Source organism: Mugil cephalus, chromosome 21 (assembly GCF_022458985.1).
Source record: "Mugil cephalus isolate CIBA_MC_2020 chromosome 21, CIBA_Mcephalus_1.1, whole genome shotgun sequence".
Taxonomy (NCBI): Eukaryota; Metazoa; Chordata; class Actinopteri; order Mugiliformes; family Mugilidae; genus Mugil; species Mugil cephalus.
The window spans coordinates 11,434,951-11,457,173 of NC_061790.1; the positions used below are offsets into that span (position 1 = coordinate 11,434,951).

Here is a 22,223-nt window from a genome sequence, read left to right on the forward strand (position 1 = left end):
ATTATGCAACGGAACATTTACAGACCCGTGAAGTTTTCATTTTTGTTTTTGAATTATTTTTTATTTTGCCCTCCATCAACTTTGTCAATGTTGTCTCAAATGTCTAAAGGAAGAAACCTGTTTAAGCGATCTCTGCTATGTTGAAGGCCGGGTCATTTCTTAGAAGGGTCACAAAGCCTCCTGGAGGTTGACCGAACTATCTGAAGCTTTCCTCGGCCGTAGATTTGGCTTGTACTGTTGTTTTGTTTGCTCTTTAATTCCGTAAAGAGGGAACAGACAGCGCCAACAGGGCGTGAACGCAGCCATGATCCGGGGACGAGCTGAAAGAAGCCTTGAGATAGCCGCTGTGACCGCCGCCGCCCGGCAACATCAGTTGTTCACTTGAATCTGCAGCAGCCGTTCACAACACTGGCGCAGCTCCTCTTGGCTGCCTCCTAGAATCAGCTCCCTCATTTCCCTCATTATAGTTTCTGTGGAGGTCGTGGTTGGCATGGGCTAAAAGTTTAACCATCCTGAACAACACTGCAGAACAACTGCTGCTGCCCCCTCTTTTACTCTGTGGGAACACATTCTGTGTTGGATGGAGTTTGGCATAGTAACTGAGAACTGTGGCTACAGTGCTAATGTTGTTGTTGGCAGATCACTACATTTCAGAGACTGACACTGCTTTTACAACCAGTGGCTGCATCCACTTGCAGGTCTTTCTCTAGCTAAACTCAGAAAGCTAATTCACTTTTCACTGATTACACAAATCAGAGGTGATTGGACCCTCAGAGCTGGCCTGGTCAAATTTCTTTCTAATTTTGGCACACCCCTGCCCTCCTCTTGATCACTTGTGCACCTCGGGGGTTTGTAAAATAGTCACAAAATACAATAAAAGGGATTTATGTCCTTGGACTGAAAGTTGTTTTTAAAATGAAACAGCTTTGCAACTTTGAACGTACTGCATATAAATAGATATTTACCTCCATGTCTGCATCTCCTATTTGAATGGGTATGTGTTAACCTAAACTGTGATCTTTTCCTGAAGCCAATCAAGCGCTTTTGTTGACTAAACCTAATAAAGCGCGTTTAACTGATTACATTTTATGACTATTTCAATAACTGCCATGAAACTGGGCTGCCTTACAAATCACTACATTTGATATACAGTGTTTTCACAGCCTGCGTCATGAAAGAAAATGAGAATTTTTGTCCATGGACACGAATCAATAGTTTTAAAGTTTTGTTTATTTCACTAACCCTCCGACAGAGCTGTCATATAACATAGCCCTACACCGTTAGTGTACTGAGTCTGTGCATTAGAAATACCACAACCAGCGCCGGCCGGCCCTGAGACATCAGGCGAGTAGTGCACCTATCTCAGAAAAGTAACCTCTACTGTGTATATCCTCAAGGTGTCTACTTTAAGCACATGTTGGAGTTTGCAATGCGAAGATACTGAAAGATTGACATATTTTAAGGCACACGTGGTTCATGAAATGTTTCACAAATGGGTTGGCTACCAATAAATCAACATATTTTTTTATATTTAAACGTAGACAAAACTCAGCTACTGTAAACCATAATTAAATCTGTATAAATATTAGCAAAGATTTCACACGCTTATCACATGAGAATGTGGGGCCACATCAGCAGCGTACAGGCTCAGTCACACCAGCACCGAAATCACCTTAATTTATTGGAACGAGTTCATTCTCTGGCTGGGAAAGTAAAATATGTGGGAATTATTTAACATCAAGCTTAACTTTGGTGAACTCTGATATTTGAATTTACGTCATTGACCAGCAGCAAACTCTTCTGACAGCGCTGACCTTTGAGGAAACATTAATATCAAACTAGAGGAATCGGAGCTCATTAGCGGCGCTGTGCCACTCTCTTATCATTTAACCCTCTTCTGTCGGCGGAGTAACTGGACTACAACTCCCCCACAAAGGAGACACAGTCTGCAGTTGATAGTGCAAATATGCATTTAAAATAATTGGATTTGTGTTGTTGAGTTGTACGAAAGCCTGCGTTCTGATACAGTTGGTCCCGGAAGGAGCAGATGGTTGAGGCTGATTGTGCTCAGGTTTTTAAGGACGGCGTATCGAGCACTGAGGATGTAAATCCAAAATAAAACAATGCTAGAACAACCTGTGCACACCGAATGAAACTTAAGCCAACACACAACATTTGGCTCTGATTTTTACTTCCCCTGAAAGAGAGCTTTTATTAGTGTGCGCCATGTGACCGTGATGCCTAAGCCACTAGGGGGCTCTATAGGTGAAACTACATCACAATTCCGCCACTTTACCAAGGTGAAATACAGGCAATCCCTCCACCTTTCATTTATCTTTGTGTGATTGCAGGGAAAGAACAAGAAAGTGGGTGTGAACAAGTATATGTGTATGTGTGTATATAGTCTCAGGGCTGACCCTACAATCCATAACAGGAATGTTCTACTTTGCCCCTGATTTGAACCCCCTACATCATGTCTTATTGTCTTCCACTTCTCTTTTCGCACACATTCTACACACACTAATCAGGGCCAAGCAGCCACTGTAAGAGGCAAAAGGTCTGCTGGGCCGTTTGATAGCAGATTAAGCTGCCCTGTCAGACAAGGGACCGGGCCACACACAAGGTAGTCACATGCTGGATCTATCCGCACACAGGAGAACACACACCCATGCAGACACAGCGAGAGGCGGGAAAACATATGAAAGTGGATGGTTGACTAAAGTAGTAGAGCTTTAAACAAAAATGCCTGTTTTTGCCGGTTGAGTCAAGCTGTAGCTGTAGTAGCTTGGGCTCAGAAGCACCGCGGTGCAGCTTGTGAGCGGCTGGAATTCGGGGAAACGCAGCATGTTATCAGTGAGCTAGGTAGCGGCTGGCATCAGTCATGGCCGATCTTATCGCCTGTGCCTTTGCTCCTCTGCAAAAGCCGTGCATTCTGCGTTTCCTGATGAGGACAGTCCGCCGCGTAAACTTCTCCTAAGGGGGAAGCCTGCGTCCTTGTGCAGGAGGTGCAGAGTCGGCACAAGTAAACACAGAGCACCTCAGAGTAAATTAACTCGGGAGGAGATAACATGTTTCCTTACCTAGGTGCCGTTGTCCATCTAGAACTGTGGCAGCGCAGGAAATACTTAAGTGAGAAGCAAACTATTTCAAATAAATCTCACGTACATACCATGAATATGCTCAGTATATTGTATATGGAAAACATTTTGTATGCTTTTTAATAAAGACTGGTTTGATTCCTTGATGAATGCATGCTAACAGAATAAACACTAGGCCTGTTCTATGGAGCTATGGGTGGAAGTGCAAAGTAGAATGGGAATATTAGCGGCCGTGTAAATGCTTTATCGTTTCTCTCTTTGATGATTAAATACATTCATTCTGCACGTGCTCACTCCACAAAATGTCAAGTGACGTGACACGTTTCTTAACAGATAGAAAGATACCTTTGAAGTGTTTGAACAAAGCTGGACTCATCGTGGGCGGCGCTGCTGAAAATGTAGGTCGATCTTGGCCGCTCTGTTAAAAAAGTTGGAGCGAAACCTCTTTCTAGTATATATACAGTATATATTTCCAGCCGAACGCACACAACTTATCGTTTCAGTTAATTTTGTGACAGTGACGTGAAAGTTGGTCGCGCAAACTAAAAATACCACTTTCCAAAATGTGCTATCACAAAATGAGAGCAACCAGCATCATCCATCTTTAGCAATAAAAGCTCAGTTTTTATTTTAAATTCGTGAATGCTAATTCCTCTCTTACTCTCAGAAAGCTGCTGAATTTAGTCATTTAAAACTCACCTTAATCCATGTTTGGAAGTTTCTGTGGAGTTTAGTTGATCATAATTATCCTTCAGAACCTTTTCACATGAGACGTGATGACCTGTGTGGCTCATTGCACATTTCCAGTAGCAGTAGATGTTTGTTTTTCTTGTTTTTTTTAAATAAATGAAACACTGAGTGGGGACACGGAGCTGTTCAAGATGAATATCAAACAAATGCACAGTGAATGTCAGCGTAAAACACACAAGCGGTTAAAAATAAACCGGGACATGTCAAGATGTAACTATGAGTCTAAACAAAGAACAATATCAGTAGCTGACTGGAGGGGGCTTCACATACACACATCTTTCACTCGTGTGGCTTCACATGGCTTCTTAGATATAATTAACAAGGAAGAAGCAGTGAGGACAGACGTAAACTGAGAAACCAAGCAACAGCGTTCAACATCTCCACCCCTCAGTCAGCACTTTTCACGCAGCCAGACATTCGGTCAACACTTTAAATCAGAAAACTTCCGTGACAGAGATAAAGTAAATAAATAAATGCTTAATGTGTGCTAATGTGCTGAGAAAACAGGATGATGAATGGACTTTGGTTAAAACAGCGGAGGAGGATAATCACAGTTAAGGCCAGCGTTAATTAATTTAACCTTTATTTATCCGGGTGAGGTTTGCTTACACGCACCGGCACACAGGAGCAGCTAGATGGAAACTTCAGTCTCGGTCTTCATCTATGCCGTTCGCCGGTCTGCTGTGGCATCTGACGGTGGAGCGCCGCTGTGCTCACTGACTCTTTGGAACTAAACGCTCCTGTGCAGATTTCTGTCGCTGAAAACCAGAATCAGAAGAATTTTATTGATCCCAGGGGGAAATTACTCTTCATTACAGCAGCTCCTGCTCAAAGTGCAGCAGTGTTCAGAAGAAAGAGCAATGGAGGCAATAAGAATATGTAGAATAAGTAGGCAATTAGGATAAGAATACACGTATCAATGTCAAAAATATAAAATTATTGCACATGGTGAGTCCGGTGTCCAATAAATACATAAAGAAATGTGTTAAAGTACATGACAAGAAAAACATGAGTTATTGTAAATGTGACATAGGATAGAGGCTTTAGTGGGAATGAACAGCCTGGTGTAAACATTCTTACCCGAATTTGAGTCTAATAAAAATGTTGTTTCAGCTGTTAGCCATGCATTCAATTGGACAGTCCACAACCAATGGGAGGCTAATTGAACTCCACGATGCTCAGATGACAGACGACTATGTCTGGTAGATCTTTGCCAGAGCATAGTCTGTTCCCAACGGAGCCACTCCAGACCAACCTTCTCCTGTAGAAGTTTGTTGGGTGGGGGGAGTTTGGGCTAGTTTCCAAGCTGGGGAACGATATATGATACTATCAGATATTTAACATGGCTGCTCACCTATTTACATAGTTTTGTAATATACTGCTTTATAATATTTTCATGGCTTTGTCTGTCTAGTGTTAAGTAAACGAAAATAATTTTATAGTTTTATCCTATAATACACTTTACAACAGTAGCATTGGAACCATGCAAACTAGGCCACGATGTCAGTCTAAACAAAATGTGTTTGGTTAGTACAACATGTCCCAGAAAAAGAAATAGTGTTGACAAGACTGAACACGGACTCTAGACCTTCCCTTTCCTTTCGGACAACGGAGGCAACACACTGAAGTTCCTTGAATGGGCACTGGCTCCAAACACTAGATACTGCCCCTATAAATTAGGTCTAAATTAAATTAAAGCTTTAAATTGTGCATAATTAAGGGCATGGCCACTGCTTAGATGTCACCTGTCCACTTCAGCTCCGCACACATTCCGCACCTTTGTCCAATTCTTGGATTAGCCTGGAGTGGGACAGGTCAGGCTGTGAGTCAGGCTGTGCCAAGAGGGCAATGGCCAGAGACGCCACACTGAGCTTGGAAACCTCTCTCCAGAAACCTAGTTTACATCGCGGCAGGTTCCGTCCACGGTTACACGCAGCCCTCGCTGTGATCATGTTGCACAGATGGTGTTTTGCACAAGGGAAAAAGAAGACACATGAAATTTCTGTCCCCGAAAGCAACCTCTGCTTGACCTCTTTTATACAGCTCCCGCTTTCACACAATGAAACACACACACTCATTCAAATACACACATACGGACACACGTGGTCCGGTGGCGTTGCTGATGCTGGCACATTTGTGCTCTGGGACAAGAGCTGCTTCATTGGCACTGATTACTGTTTTATCCTTCCCCCTGCAAACACCAGCCAACATCACCCTGCATACCAATGCACTACATCAACCAGAGGGGGATAGAGGTGAAGAGGAGAAGGAGTGGGAGGTGAGGTTATGCACTGGCCTGATTACTTCTGTATACAGCCAGCAGGCAAGAGCACTAACGTATCAACAGCAATACCGTTTGGCTATAGTCGTGAATTAGAAACATTACCGTGCAAATGGAGTTCACCATTCTATTGAAGATTACTTAGTTTCTCGCAATGGATTCAGAGTTTGGAAAATGACTATGTCGTTTATGGGTGGCACAACATTATTTTAACAAAAAAATGCACGAAATAATTGGTAAATCTTGGGAAGTGTGAGAGAACCATTCGCAGAAAAGTGAGTTTATGCATTGGATCGACACACACACACACACACACACACACACACACACACACACACACACACACACAAAGCAAATAATATGTGCCAAACAAACGATGCACATTTCAAAGAATGCAGACGGAATTACCTTTTGAATCACCTTGAATTCAACAGCAACAAAAAGCAACTTTTTGCAGATGTACCTGTGGCTCGAACGTTTTAGTCATTTTCCATTAAAATACCATATTAATACACTTTTACGCACTTTAGTTGGAAATTAATGTAAAACAAAAAAAAAAATCAGAGTTTGGTCATTTGTGCATTACTAGGAAAAGTTTACAATCAGCTGTTTATCAAATTTCCTTTTTTTTTTTGCATTATGAAATTCATTTGATAATACAAAGAATTTTTATATTACTCAGCCCAAAACTATTTAACTATTTGTTTCATTAAATGAAAAGTTAAACTTTCTGCAGGTATTAAACAATTTTTGGTGAGCAGAATCTCACCTCGTTCTCTTGCCTCCACATCGTTCACTGAGCTACAAACATCTGTAAACTCAGCATTCTGGACCTTTAAGCTATGGTTTTGTTACCGACTGTACACGGGATGAGACTGAATTATAATTCCTCTCTGTATGTTCAATCCAGAGAGACAGAATTCAGCCTTTACTGGTGTGCACATAAGTTCGTGAAAAGTCTTTTCAGAGCAGAATGCCTGTACCGGAATTAAGGTGGAGACTGAATGGGGTCGGCTCTGCGGGAGTTAAAATTCACGGCCACGTCGATGGGCTTCAGATGTGTCGGACCGGGGCCTCCTGAATGAGTCACACGGCGCAGTCTGAGGAGAGCTGATAAGACCTGATGGAAGACCTGCTTTTCAATAGGAGACAGATAGAAGCTGGAACGAAACGCACACACAAAACCTGCCAGTTCTCAAAGACACACGTGACGGAGGTCGACAAATCGAGATGGTTCGGGGGAAGAGGCGTTTGTCACATGTGGCAGAAAGATTTGAAATACTACAAAGAATTAATTCCTTTGAGTTGTCAAGGTTTCCGATGGAAGCAGAGACTTAGAAAATGTTCTCGGTTAAAAAAAGAAATACTTTAGAAACATATATAATCTGAGGCAATAACTAAACTGTCAATTTAAATCTAAAATAACATAAAAATATCTTTCTGACAATTCAATCCAATTTTCTTCATATAGCATCATTAACAATACAACATATCTGAAGATACTTCACTAAATCTACCCTGAAACCTCCAGAGTAAGCCTGAATGACAATGAAATTAAAAAAAAAGCAAACATATTGCTCCTTTCTTTGATGGACATTGTCGCGCAAAGACAAGCACAGTACGACAAATGAAGTCGTTATGTATCACAATAGGAGCACTGGCTGTATTTGGATGAGCATGGCAGGAGATTCTTGGAACTGTTGTTAGACAGAATCATTTTTGCCAACTCAATCCGTCGCATTGGCAGAAGAAAAGTTTTCGTGACCAAACTATTCCAATTTCTTCCCCCTGTTGAATTGCAAGATGTCTTGGGACAGCTTGATGCCATATGTGACTGTCTGGAAGCGAACCAGCGGAAGGCTCCACCATGGAGACATTACTGAGCATCTCCATTAAAGCCATAATGTTCCAAGTGTCTTTGGCCTGTTTATGCACTTTCCAGATCGAGGAGCGAACCTTTGGCTTTGCCTTTTGCGGCGACATCCGCGCTCTTTAAACGTCTCACTCGCCTCGTGCTCGGGAGAACAGATGCTGGGACATGATGGCAAACATCTTCTATTTATGGCACTGTTAATATGTTGGCACGGGCTAAGTGATTCCCAGCAGGGTCTTCATTTATCTGGTTATTTATGCTGCCGTTTGGGCCCGTGTTCAGTATCTTACGAAAATCTAAATGGGGGTAGCTGACGGAAACGGGACTTTAACATATTGCTGTAACAGCAAGAGAGCAGTTAAAAACACAACAAGTCTCCGTGAAGGATGCTGTGGCATCTCACATCATTCCGCAACACACAGGGTGATGAAGGGAGAAGACAAATTGACCTTTTGCAAATCCAAGTAGGGGCACATACTTGGGACGACTTAATGGACCAAGTTATGTCAGGCCTCTTCCAGTCTGATCAGCTGGTGTTGACATTAGGCATGCTGTGTTAAAATTTCCAATATCCCGTTCTCTGGTTTTATTGCTGCCAGTAGCATGTTTGATATTTGCAACTGACACCCGTGACTAATGACTTCGCTTACGTCTCACCTCCCTCACTCCCTCCTCCCCCCTCCACCCTGTACAGTCCATGATCTGAGCCAAACTCTCAGCTGCCTGTTGTCTTCTTGTTTTTTTTTTTCTTTTTAGGAAAAATGTCACCGCAAATAAATAAGTGCAAGCTTTGTGGTTGGTGTGTTGGCGTGTTGTGTGTTTGTTTTGGTACGCGAACAAGCAAAAGGTGGCATTCTCGCAGGATTCGCAGGGCTTCCTGTCTGGATTCTACCTTAATGGTTCCTGATTTGCCATTTAACATTTAGAACATTTTTTTCTGAACAGTCAGTTTCACACAGAAATAAACAAAGGCAGCAGTTGATGTGGATTTATTTTCAACTTAAACAACCCTTACTAGTATGTATATTTCAGCTTTCGGTATAGCTATAATATGACTAATGACATATACAATTATAAGGCATAACATTATGACCACCTCATTAATATTGTGTGGGTCTCCCTTGTGCCTCCAAAACAGTTGTGACTCATTAGCAAGCAACATCCTTCCTGTACCGTAGGACAAAGATGGTTATCCTGAGAGTAAATCTAAATTAACATGTGACTGTCTGATTCTCAAAAAAACCTACTTCAATAATTAACACAGTTGTTAGATGCTTTGTGTCATGTTCACATTTTCAAACAGCGCGACTCCTTCAAAAGAAAAGGATGAGTAATAACAAATGAGACTAGCAATGAAGCCACTTAATGCAGATTTGTCTGAAGTGTAAACTCTCCCTGAGCAAATAGAGAACAGCACAGAGCTGCTGCTAGTACTCTACGCGCTGGTATAGAAGTCGCTTGGCTACAAAGAGTATGCTGCAGTCATAAAACTTTATTCATCTAACATAAACTGGAACATTCTTAAATAATGTTCTCTAATGACTTCCCCCGCTGGAGATAAATTTTGTTTTTGGGTTTTTGAAAAGAGTAAAAAAAAGGGAGAGAGAGAGAGACTGAACTAGAGAAGCAGAGAGTACAGTTCATAACAGAACTCCATTGGCAAAAAAACATTTAAAAGTAAAGCATTCATTCTACTACGGAGGCATGTAGCAACGCAGCGTAACATTACTTTGAGAAAAAGCGCTTAAGCTGGAACTGTATCAGTAAAAACTGTGCTTTGGTGAATATTTAAAAAACATTTTCATTCATCAGCGCTGCTAAAAAAAAAAAAAAAAAGATTTGTCCTATGGTCGTCTGTTACACAGTTTAACCAAGCAAAGACTCCAAGCTTCACTGAGGCCCCTTCCCACTAAGATTAAGACTGGTGACGTTGGTGGCGACTCTCTGCAGCACCTTAGTGCTTGTAAAAGCAAAACAACGACAAATATATTATATTTTGAATCTGTAGCACCATTATTAACCTTTCTTTAGTCTTTTTAATTCAGAGCTGAAGCCAAAATGTGCTTCCCCTGTTATAAATAGGCATGCTTAATTCTGACATATGGACTATGGGGAAATAAATTACACCCCCACCCAAAAAAACTGCAGTGAATAACTGTCATCCAGCCTTTTCAGAAGTGTCATTATACACAGTGTCGCAAACATGGAACGTAATTGTGGCAATTTCTGATGCAGCTGCAACCTTTCCAAGTGCACCGCCCGGCTCCCGCCTGCAGACTGTTATGTTTGGTCCTCCACCCAATAGATCACAAAACTTGTTTCTCACAAGGGGCAATCTGTCTCCAATAACTATGAAAACGTGGCAGCGGAGTGCACCAATATTTTTACCTGACACTGCTCCGCGGCTGACCCTGGTCTTTGACCTCCCCGGAAAAAAAAAAAAAGGCACAAGCAAAAAGATTATTTTTCCCGCAGGGATCAATAACGTATCACAAAAAAGCTTACATTGTATTTTCTGCCGCCGCTGTGTTTTTATAGGAGCAAGAAAGGAAGGGAAAAAATGAGTTTTTAATGAGTTGGTGATTTAGGGGGTAATGTTAAAATGCCACCAACATACCAAGTGATCTACAGCGCGCGGCCGATGCAGGACATGTTACACAAAATATGTGCTGAGAGCAGGAAAACCTCTCCTCGCGCGTTCTTTTCTGTGCCTGCGCTCAAGCACCTCCACATGTGCACAAACACATCCTGCGCCCCGAGCGTTTATGACTTGATGTAGCGCCCTCTCGTCTCAAAAGACAAGCCATTTATATTCCGTGTATATACCCGAGTGTTTCTCAGTCTCATTGTCCATAAAACAAGTTTTGGCATGTGTCAGCGCGAAGATAGGACGCTGCGCGCGCCGGCGCGCTCGCGTGTGTGTTTGCACGTCAGTTTGAGAGTCAGTTTTTGTGCGTGTCACTCCGTTTTATCTGCGTGGTGTGGCACTGCAGCGTGTATGATTTAGTTAGTAATTAGGGAATAGAGACGTATCCAATTATTGGGGTGGTGAAATATAACCCTGTCTCAGTATTTATTCCAGTACTGTCTGCACCCTGCCTTATTATTACACCAGCTGCATATATGATTAGGGTGTGTAAAAAAGAGAGAGAGAGGGAGGGAAGGAGAGAGAGAAGGGGGAAATAGGCAGGGAAAGAGGGAGAGAGTACTGTACGTCTGTGTCCAGGAAAGGCAGCGTCTACAAAGGAAAGTCATTTCTGCTCATTGTGGATTATAGGTGGCAGGGCCACATGCCCGTAGGAGGCACAGCCAAAGCCACTGCTGACAGTCCCATGACACTGAATGTGTGTGTTCGAGCCAATATATAGGAGAAAAGAGCATATATTACCTACTGCGTTTCTCTCATTCTCAATCTAAGCGAAGGGATACACTCAAAGGGAAATATACATCATAAATGAATTATACCGCTCTGCTTTTGCAGCTTCGCTCAATCAATCAGACGCATGTGCTCCGGCTCGCACGTGGAAGATCAAATGGATGGGAGGACACGCGCTGTGTGCGTTTGCTTTTTTGTGTACGCTGTATAAATATGTACAATTACATCTCAATTACTTAAAAAGCCGACGCTCTCTCTTCCTGTCAGCAGTGGGGGTAGGGAGGAAAAAAAAAACAAGGCCAGGGACTGCTCCGTGTCAGCAACAGGAGGTCTGCTATCTCCAGCCATCTGGGAGAGGAGACAGAGAGCTAGTCTCTGGAGGTCTCAAGATGCTGCCAAAAAAAAGGAAGAAAGAAAGAAAAAAAGAAAAGATTTTCAATGCAGAGGTAGACAGCGAGAGAGGTGTCTGATGTAAACAGCAAGATGGCTATCTGCTCTGGGCAGTGGCGATGAAAATGGAGACATCACCGTGGAGTGGAGATGGCAGAGGTGTACTCACATCTATCTTGCATGTGCAGTATCCAAGCATACAATATATCATTATGTATGCAAACGTGTTCGATATGTATTTCACATTTTATGTTCCAATAGACAAAACATCCCAGAAAAGTAAAACACTGTAGACTTTGTTTGGATCTCCCTGTGTACTTCTTTTGTTCCTGCCTCAGCACACACCTGCCCCAGCCCCTCCCCAGCCTCCACACACACACACACACACACACACACACACACACACACACACACACACACACACACACACACACACACACACACACACACAGTGACAGACAGAGAGTACAAGCCATCGCGAGGCTGTGGAAGCAGGCGGAAATAATTTACAAGTTCCACGTGGGAACCTGAAGATGGAACCTGCTCGCGCACTCAGGAGACTGGAAACACATTTGTCATGTCCTGCAGCAACTGTGCGCATGTGATAAGGGCGCAGTTTTTGAGCACTTTCGAGATAGTAGACGTGGTTGTGGCGCATACGAGTTGGGGCTTCTTTCATACGCTCGTCGTGAGATATGCAAGTTCTTATCGCTGGTTACTATTGCCCTGAACTTATATGCGGACTGATCATGTGGAGAAATCCACGGCTCTCTGACAACAAAAACCATGCCACGGTAACAGCCGCCTATCGCCGCCAGCCGCCCTGCGCGCACACCATTGGCTCATCTGATTGACTGGCACATTGCTCAGGAGGCCCCATTGGCTCGACGGTAATGGACCCCGTGACTGTGCTCCAGTAAAACACATCGAAGGCGGCGCCCTTCGGCTGAGGCGGAGCTCTCCTTGGTACTTAAATCGAGCTGGTGCTGAAAGAAGTGAAGTACTAGCTCGCACGACAGCCGGAGCGCCCGGTGCGTGGTGCGAACAGTGAGGGACAAGTGTGAGAAGAAAGAAAACAAAAAAAGAAAGAAAGAGAGGAGAGCAGGGGACCGTGCAGCCCTCTGTACTGATGGACAATAAGGATATTTAACCATTTGCCCTGGGAACGCACAGGTATCCTCTATCCCCCATACTTTCTTTTAAGCTTGCGCTGTGCGTAAAGACACCAAGCTAGCCTTTATTCAAAGGTTTCTCTTCTCCAATTCTTTTTACGTAGCGGTTTGTTGCCTTTTCCCTTTCCCCCTCCTTCCTTTGCATGAGAACCGCAGCTCTTTTACATTCCAGTGGAATTAATCATTGACTGTGGTGAGAGAATGGCACAAGGGGCAGTAGAGCAGTGATTGTGTTAGTGTACTCTTTCGGCTCAGTGATATGAGGAAGCTCTTGTGTAGCTGGCTGCTGACAAGTGTTGAGTGCTTTCTTCAAATGCTCTCCCACCTATCGAGCAACGGCATGTAGCGGGTCGTGCTCTGTGAAAAGGGGGAACATGTTTGCGTAATGCTGTATTTTACAGCTAATGACAAACTCACTCTATCTCATATTTATCCCCGTCCCTCCCAGACACCGCAGTCCATGCCTCTGCCTTGCCGGGTCATTGATGGGAAATCAACTGGATCGGATCACCCACCTCAACTACAGCGAACTGCCCACGGGGGATCCGTCCGGGCTGGAGAAGGACGAGCTTCGGGTCGGCGTCGCGTACTTCTTCTCTGACGAAGAGGAGGAGGTGGACGACCGCACTCCGTCCGACTGCGGCTTCACCAAGGACCACAGCCCGGCTGAGGAGGGACCCTTCTCGGTCAGCGAAGTGGAGTACTCCGCCTTCTGCTCCCAGGAATGCATCTTCTCCAAGCTGCGGGAGAACGAGGACTTAAATGTGTACTCGGCCAAAACTTTGCTGACTATGTGCAAACCGGGGGACCTGCTGGAGCTGGTGGCCACGGCGCAAGCCCCCCACTGGGTCATCTACGAGCAGGACGACCAGGTCATTCATCTGCACAAGGGCGAAATCCGCAAGGACAGCCTGCTTGAGATCAGCAACGGGCGCCACGGGAGAATAGTCAACAACCGGTACCGTTATCGACCGCTTCCCCCTGACCTGGTGATGCAGAACGCAGTGGGACACCTGGGCCTGAGAAGCGAGGAGATATGCTGGACCAACTCGGAAAGTTTCGCAGCCTGGTGTCGCTTTGGGAAACGGGAGTTCAAAGCCGGGGGAGAAGTGCACTCAGCGGAGCAGCAGTACTTCCTCAAAGTGCATCTGTCCGGCAGCGGGGTGCACACTCTGGTCTTTCGCAGCCTGGAGGACATGATCCGGGAGAGGAGGCGAGTTGACGCCAGTGGAATTCTCAAAGAGCTGTCTTTGGTTAACGGGGGCAAGGAATGATCAGGGATTCCGTTTGATATCGTCTCCTCCACCCCCTCCCTGCCTCCTCTCGCCAAGGCGCACGGACGCACACTTTTGCGCACACACAAACGTACTCGCACACAAGCACACAGACGCACATACATGCAGGACCTGTTGGTTTTGGGACTGTCTGGGTGTCGCGGTTGGACCAGGAGTGTTTGGACTATGCGCACTGTGGAGTTCCCATCATATTGCAGAGTGCTCAGAAACGAGAGAGCGCGGCCATATAAACAGACAACGCCCCTTCAGATTAGAATTCGTGCTGAGTGGGACACACGATTTCTATCAAATCCATTGCCCCGAAAAGCGAAATCACTTTTCCAACCCCCATATAGCGCACATGGCTCGGTTTGGTTTCAGTTTAATTTCTCGGGATAATGGAATTGGCCCCTTCTCTGCATAGGGTGCCTGCTGCAGCAGACCAGACGGTGAGACCGGGAGAGGGAGAGATGGGGATGGGGACGGGGGGGCTGAAAGATAGGATTTGGGATGGCTCTCGAAAAGTCTCCCTTCTATTTTTTTACTGTTAGCTTTAAACCCGGGACAGACCACGACACAGATCCAGTGATTCATAGACCTCTAGCAGTCCCAGCTGGCTACGCAGATGCCTAAACAAAGCATTATGGCTTGACCAAGCGCCCCTTTTGCCATATCTGAAGTATTGTCATTTTCACAATGCTCTCATCCTGCTCCACAGCACTGGATGTATGTGTAAATTGTGTTCATATATTGATTTCAATTTGAGTCCCTTATTTTTGTATTTAAGTTTAGTGGATTTGAACCTGATCTTCTTCTCTCTCTCTTTTTTTTGATTCAAATAAATGGAGGTTGAAATATGAAAACATGAACTTGGTTTATCAGATGTTGTTTGATCACACACACACACACACACACTTACACACATGCATAGATGTATGAATTATTGATGCTCTAGTGCCTGCTGACCCGCCTCAAGCCAAATAAGCTTCATATATCTCCACATTATTTGGAGGCTGTAAAATGGTCATCTGCATCAAACCCATAAAGGCTTTATGAAAAATCCATGTGGGTTCTGGGAACTGCAGTATATGGGCAGCTGTACTGAATCAATGGAGAAAATACAGTATTTGGCTACAGGCTACATTTGCTTCTTTCGGTTTTATCTTGCTGGTATTCAGACATTCGTGAGCATGCTGAGCTCTCCAGCCGTGCAGTAGTGTTACTGAAAGCATGCTGGAACCTGAACATCTAGACAGTATTTTGTAAACAAGATGTCTTCCATGCTTATCGTGAAGAAACACACTGTGTTATTATTGCACCCGTGTTGTAACAGTCTGCAGTGGCTTTATCTCGGGACTGATGTTATTGCTCCTGGGGGTCAGATCAGGCCTTTGTTTCGTTAGGACTGTCATCTGCTTATCAGCGAAGGTGGGATAAATCACCTCACCTCGGTCTGCACGCCTTCCTTGCTTTTGCCGAATTGACTTTGAAAGGACCGCGGCGTAGATTTATGGCGTGTCCGTTGTCAGACTGAGTCGATTGGATTGAATCCTCACCATCAGGTATTCATGCATTTAGCCTCAATGCGGTCACGAATAAGAGAGCTGCAGTTAAAGCTAAGTGAGGGGAATGGCACACAATGCGAGTGTGTGTGTGTGCGAGAGCATCAGGCATGCATGACTAATGGCGTGTGTCTCTAGTGGCTGATATCCTCCCCTGTTTTGTTTGATATTTGTTACGCCGACATGCCCGAATCTAATGTCAGTTCTCTGCCCGCGTTTGTATGCAGATGTTGCAGCCTCGGCCTTCAGATTGAGTTTCCTGTCCAAACACAAACTAATAAGCTTGTAAATCTTGTACATGTGCCTTGAGGAGATTTTCTCCAGCTATTGACCCAAATACTATATAGTATTGGCTTTGCTGAGACTATATTGACACGTTTCTCTTATGTTTTCTCTCTCTTAATTCCCCTTAGCTTGTATCTCTCCTTTATTGGATTTGCGTTCCCTCGCAAAGCCATATTATCATAAAAATCAGGCCTCAAAAATATGCAAATGTTTGCAAGGGCATTCAAACCGAAACAAGCATTTGTGTCTGAATTTTACTTGCTAAACAACATGTTAACAGACACGGAATCCAGGTGGATTAAGATAAACTATCTTTTTTTATTTATTTCCTGCGGTTTAATTTGTTTGGTGTCTTCTGTTTTGCCCACTGACGACTGTTGAGGCTGCTCAGATCATTTTGCACAGGCTCTGTGTTTAGCTGGGGTTGCCTCAGGTGGGTGATTAGACGTGTGCGTGTGTCTGACATCCCATGTGAGTTTGAAAAATCAGGGTACTGGGGCAGCCAGTGTTGGTTTGTATGTGTGTTTGTGGTCTGTGACTAATAGACCTCAGAGAAAGAAGTCTGAGGTCTGTGTGCGGCTGTGTGCGTGAGCTCCAGACAGACGGGCTTTTGTAGGTGTGTACGCATCTGTGTGTGTGTTGTATCCACGAAGATCCCGTCTTCACCAGCAACAGCGTGAAAGTAAATGCTGTTACTAGGGAAACTCCAGCCGCTGCCGTACTGTATGGGCTTGTGTCTGCATACATCTGTGTGTGACTGCACAACCCCCCCCCCCCCCCCCCCCCCCCCGCAGCTCAAAGCTAGCTGTTAGCCGCAATAGTTAGCCATGTAGGACAAACGCATGACAACCAAATCTCCCGCTCTCCGTCTCACGCACACGTACACTGGATCATGGGGGAAAAGCTATTGTTCCTTTGGCATGGGTGTATCCAATTCACACGGGGCTTCAATGTGTGTGTGCATCCGGACAAAGCAGATCCCAGCTAGCCTGCTGCCAGCTAAATCAGTGGTCTCAGAGGAGATGTACCGAGGAGGCGAGAACAAGGCGGAATATCCTGTCTGTACGATGCCTTTAAGAGGATCTCCCTCTAATCTAGATACGGGCCTGGACTCCCGGCGGACTTGAATATCCTTCCCTCTCTGTCGCCTTTCTTTAGGATGGGCACTTTACTGAACAACAACACAGCTGGCGATGTAAATGAGGCAGTGGCAAATGGGTTACATGCTGTTAAAGCATTCGCAACAGTGGTTTCCTCCGAACATCTGTCGTAAAACTCAGAAGCATTATTGCTGCATTTGAATCCGCACCTACACGCTGACATTTATAATGATTACACACCGCAACACATTTGTGATTTGAATTACGTGGGCAACTAGACTCGCTCATCTGTGGGTTCAAAGCATTGTCTTTACGGGAGATTGATTAAACTTGCAGTTGGTTCGGACACTTTATACACTCGGTGGCTGATTTACAACAGCATGGCGTGACACTTTAAAGGAGCGGTGTGGGGGATTTAGTGGCAGAAAGGCGAGGGTTTGGTTTGTCCACTGTGGGCTACAGTTGAAACATGGCAGGTGAACACAGAGCGCTCCATGGGAGAAGTTTGTTTTCAAATTTTATTCCGTTTCTTGTGGCAGATCCCCCGCAAGTCCTACACACTGGCCCTTTAAACCTGCAGCAACCTGTCTCTCAAATTCTTACACCCATAAAATCTTAATGACATCACGGAATCTGCCGATGTTCTATTCACACTCTCACAGTCAACAAATCCCACCACGAGACCAAATTCAACAATGGCTTCATCCAACCAACACATGCTGCCAAAGTTTGATACAGCTTAGTCTGCGCCTTAGACTTGAATTGTTGCTTTCTGGCTCACAACTATGGGTTTAACTTTAGTTAATGACAGGGATACATTTTAGTCGTTGGTCTGCTCGAGTTTGTTTGTGTTGCCCAATGTGATTTGAAGCGTCACGCAGTTTTCTTACACTTACAACCAGGGGAGAAGCATTGTTCTGCTGGTGCGTGTTGGCACATGCACTGTTGTTTTGGAGTGGAACGCACAAACATCCTGACGCTAAGCTACTCGACACATTACCACTCAGTCCTTCAACTGGAAACGGCAAACCGTGCCTCGCCCAGTTTTTTTGGGTACAGCAGGTGGGCCAACTGACATGCAAATAGAGACCTCTGTTCAAACAAGATCGTTTGTCTGCACCTTGACACCGGTGAATACGGGCTGTATGCTGTCAAGAGTCCCTTTGTTCTATTCAAATTTAGAGCTGCAGCTTGAAGAAAAGGACGGTTTAATGTGGAAAAGAGGACAAAGTCATTTTGGTGTGGTGGTAGTTTGGAGGGTTTCCTCATGTGTTACAAAATACAACAGTGGTGTTGTGTACCTTTAACAAAGTGGGACTTTACTTGATATGTTTCTTATGTATTCATGGCCAATTGTGGAAAAGGTATTTAGATCCTCTTTTAAAATAGAATTTTAAAAGTAATCTGATTACAATTAAAGCTGCTCAGGCACCTGAATTTTCTGTTTGCACTTTGAATAATACCTCAACTAGAATCACATCAGGCTTTGCTTACATGCTGGTAAGCCGGCTGATGTGCTTTTATGTCATATACATACCTTGAACAGAGCAGTACAAGGTCACAGGAATATTTTCCCAGCTCTATTCTTGCACTGGATGTTGCTGTCTGTTACCCAGATATCTGCTGGATGCATGTAAATGTACTTGGGTTGTTCAAATGTATACTTGCAGGCAGAAACATGTAAGGTGAAATGTGTTTTAAAACACAAAACTATAAAGTGCTCATTGTGCTAAACGTCTCCTGTCAGCCTTACGGGATTATTACAGTTATTATTAATGATATACATAGTTAGCAGTTAATATTGATGCTGGTCGCATTGGTGCTAATTACAATTGCTTATTTAATTTTAATTGGTGGCATTGCCTCAGATTTAATAAGATGATTATGTGTTAGGTAAGACATCAGTCTAAAGATAAATTATATACACCGATCAGCCACAACATTAAAACCACCGACAGGAGAAGTAAATACTATTGACCATCTTGTGACAATACAATGTTCTGCTTTTGGATCTGGCACTCGTGTGAATGTTATTTAGACATGTACCACCCACGTAGACCAGACCAGGGACCCCCACCCCATTGAAATGACACTCTTTGATGCTAGCAGCCATCCCCAGCAGGATGCAGTCTGACTCACACACAAAACATATTAGGAAAAACTCAAAATACATGAAGAACAACACAAGGCGCCAACCCGGCCTCCAAATTCGCTAGATCCCAAACTGACCAGGTATCTGTGGGATGATCCACAGAGGCCCCTCCCCTCAACTCATAGGACCAAAAGACCCCCACTAACAACATCCTGTAAGCGGACACCAGAGGACACCCTCAGAAGGTCCATGTCCATTCTCTGATGAGTCACAACTGTTTCGGAGGCACAAGGGAGACCTACACAACATTAAGAAGGTGGTCATAATGTTATGCCTGATCAGGGTAGTGGGATACAGGAGCAGAAGTATAAAGTAGCACAAAACATAAGTAATCAGTTAAAGTAGATCTTTCTGTGAATCATCCACCGAATCATCTTTAGGGGATTTGTTTTCGTTCAAAGCATCGTGGTCTTTAAACAGATTCACTAAGTGTTAAGTGCTTTGTGTAGCAAAGTGTTTTGGTAACTGCTAAAAGATGTGTGTCAGGAAAACACTTTAAGGTGAAAACACCCCAACAGTACCGCTTCCTGGAGCCCATAAATATTTTATTGTAAAGCCAGGTGTTCCAACATTCAGCCGTGCTCCGCTGAGTTTAGGGACTGAATGGCCTCAGGATATGTGCTCCGCAGCTGCATCGCTCTGCCTCTCCACCTCCGTCAGGAGGAACTGACTGCTAAATGTCAGCGCTATATTGTCAGCTGCCCCGCCTCACACGCTGTAAAGTGGGACCTTTCAGTCATCCAGGCGCACAGCTTCACAAATATTCCATTTATGTTTACTCTCAACACTAAATTGGAGGATATTTGATTACCTTAGTTGGGAAACAAAGAGTCAGCCGTAGCGGGATTCTGATATTTTGGGGATGACATTTGTGAGGTGAAATTGGAAGGGAATGAAATAATGAAAGATTTTGACTCCAGGAGACATTTTCCTTTCCTCCGACGGCACTCATTCGCTAACATTTTGTAAATGTCTCGCCACGTTCGTACTTTCATTATCGGTGTTTTACAAGGCAGCCCATTCAAACGCCTTTTTCTATAATTACTGTGTGTTTCCATAGTTTCCCAAACACATTTGTACATAATAATGAGCAATCTGGCCATGATAAAACATGCAGTCTGAGTTTTGATGAAAACGTTCTTATCAAGAGAGTGCAGTTGGAATTGGTGTTACTGATGAAAATGAGTTGCTCTGGATCCCCTGTAGAGGTCAGAAGCTACTAGTTGTGTGTCTGCAGCTCAACACGCAGCAGGACTTGACCCTGGCTCAACTGGTGAAAGGACAAATGCTGCACCCATCAGTCCAGCCTGCAGCCCGGACTGTTTTTATTTTTTTTTTTTGTATGGTGAGTTGTCCTGCCCCTCACTTCTTAACAAGTGGGAAGAGAAACTGCCCAAGGGCTGTGGCCCGGCCCAGTCCCAGTTTGATTAATGAAAGGCCTAACGTCGCTCCCTCTTTCCGTCTCTGTGGTTTTAACCCTTCTTGAAAAGTCACAGCGAAAGGTTACTGTAAATGTCATTATGAGCAATTCACAACTTTCCAGCCGCTAAATGTCATTCTCTTAACATTTTTGTCGCGTCACACTCTCGAACGTTTCCTCGCTAACGGTTTATATTTTACCATTTCGTGACTCTTTACGCTCGGCAAACATCGTTTGCATCTTTAAGAATTGCACAGTGTTGAATAATCCGAGAATTTCGTCCTCATGCAGACGCTTGACTGCTTTGTTTCATGCAGCAGAAGTTTATGTGAGGACGGTATTCTCTGTCTCTCACTTGCTAAGAACTTAAGATTGAAGCTAAAAAAAGAAAAAGAAAAACAAAATGTGGTCATTTGACAGTCAGTGTGTGACCTACAGAGATCCAAACACTGTGTGTTTCCATGTTTTTAACCTGTATTCCTAGTGTATCTGGTTTGGGTAACTCAGTATTTTAAGTCTTTTGATAATATATAGTATAGTTCAGTATTTATTGACTTTCTGTGCAATTATTTTATCTTTAGGACCTTTAGCATTAGATCAGACTGTTTACACTAACCAGACATTTGGTACTGTAAACACCAGGAAATAAGGACAGTGCAGGTTTTTCATAGAACTGAAAGAGAATGTAATTTTTCATCCACTGTACATGATTGAAATATATAAAATCAACACTCTAAATAGCTGTATGGTGGTTCTGCAGCACTAATGGAATAAAATAATTCGCTTCTGAAATAATAAAAACAAGTTGTCTAGAAACATCTAGAAAACACTGCACCTCAGTGCCTGGTAATGAAAAGGTATCTGTGAAGTGGGTGATAAAGCTGATAAACTGTAAGTTGTTACCAACCAAGCTGTGCTGGGACCCCATTTCCAGCCTTGAAAACTGTACACACTGGATTTAACATATGTCTGAGTATATCCAGTATCCACTCACTTACTAACATAGAGGCTGTTTTCATTCCTTGATCTTTAAGGAAAGGCAAAGCACCTTTCAACAACCAGCATTTCAGAGTACTCTACAAAAACACACACAAAAAAGCATGAAAAATCACAGGCAAAAGACTATGTTTTTGGGAATCTGACTTGTCAAGGTAGGAAGACTTTTCACAGCAGGGAAAGCAAAGGTGTTTCTAATAACATTAAGGATCATTGTGTGCAGTTCAAGCGTCCCACTAAGTCATGATGTCTGGCTGCGGCGCATGCTGTGATCGCTAATTTTGTGCATGTGTCCTTTTGTACCTTTCCTGCAGTGACAAGTCAATTCTATGAAAAAGGTCAAAAAAGACATTAACATTACCATGAAAGGGTTGGAAACACCTCACCGAATGGTTATTATTTATCCAAACTGTTATTTAGACGGAGATTATAGACGCCTGAGAGCAGACACTATCTTAATATAGACAGCTTGTTTTTTCTAACCCAGCTTCATG

The 22,223-nt window shown here is 43.9% G+C and overlaps 1 protein-coding gene across 1 annotated transcript; it reads left to right on the forward strand.

Moving 5' to 3' along the window:
* Positions 1-12,779: 12,779 nt before the first annotated feature.
* Positions 12,780-15,083, forward strand: lratd1 (LRAT domain containing 1). Its single transcript, XM_047573780.1, has 2 exons — positions 12,780-12,941; positions 13,389-15,083. Exon 2 carries the CDS (start codon positions 13,426-13,428, stop codon positions 14,212-14,214), a length of 789 nt encoding a protein of 262 aa, XP_047429736.1. The 5' UTR covers positions 12,780-12,941; positions 13,389-13,425; the 3' UTR covers positions 14,215-15,083.
* Positions 15,084-22,223: the final 7,140 nt, after the last annotated feature.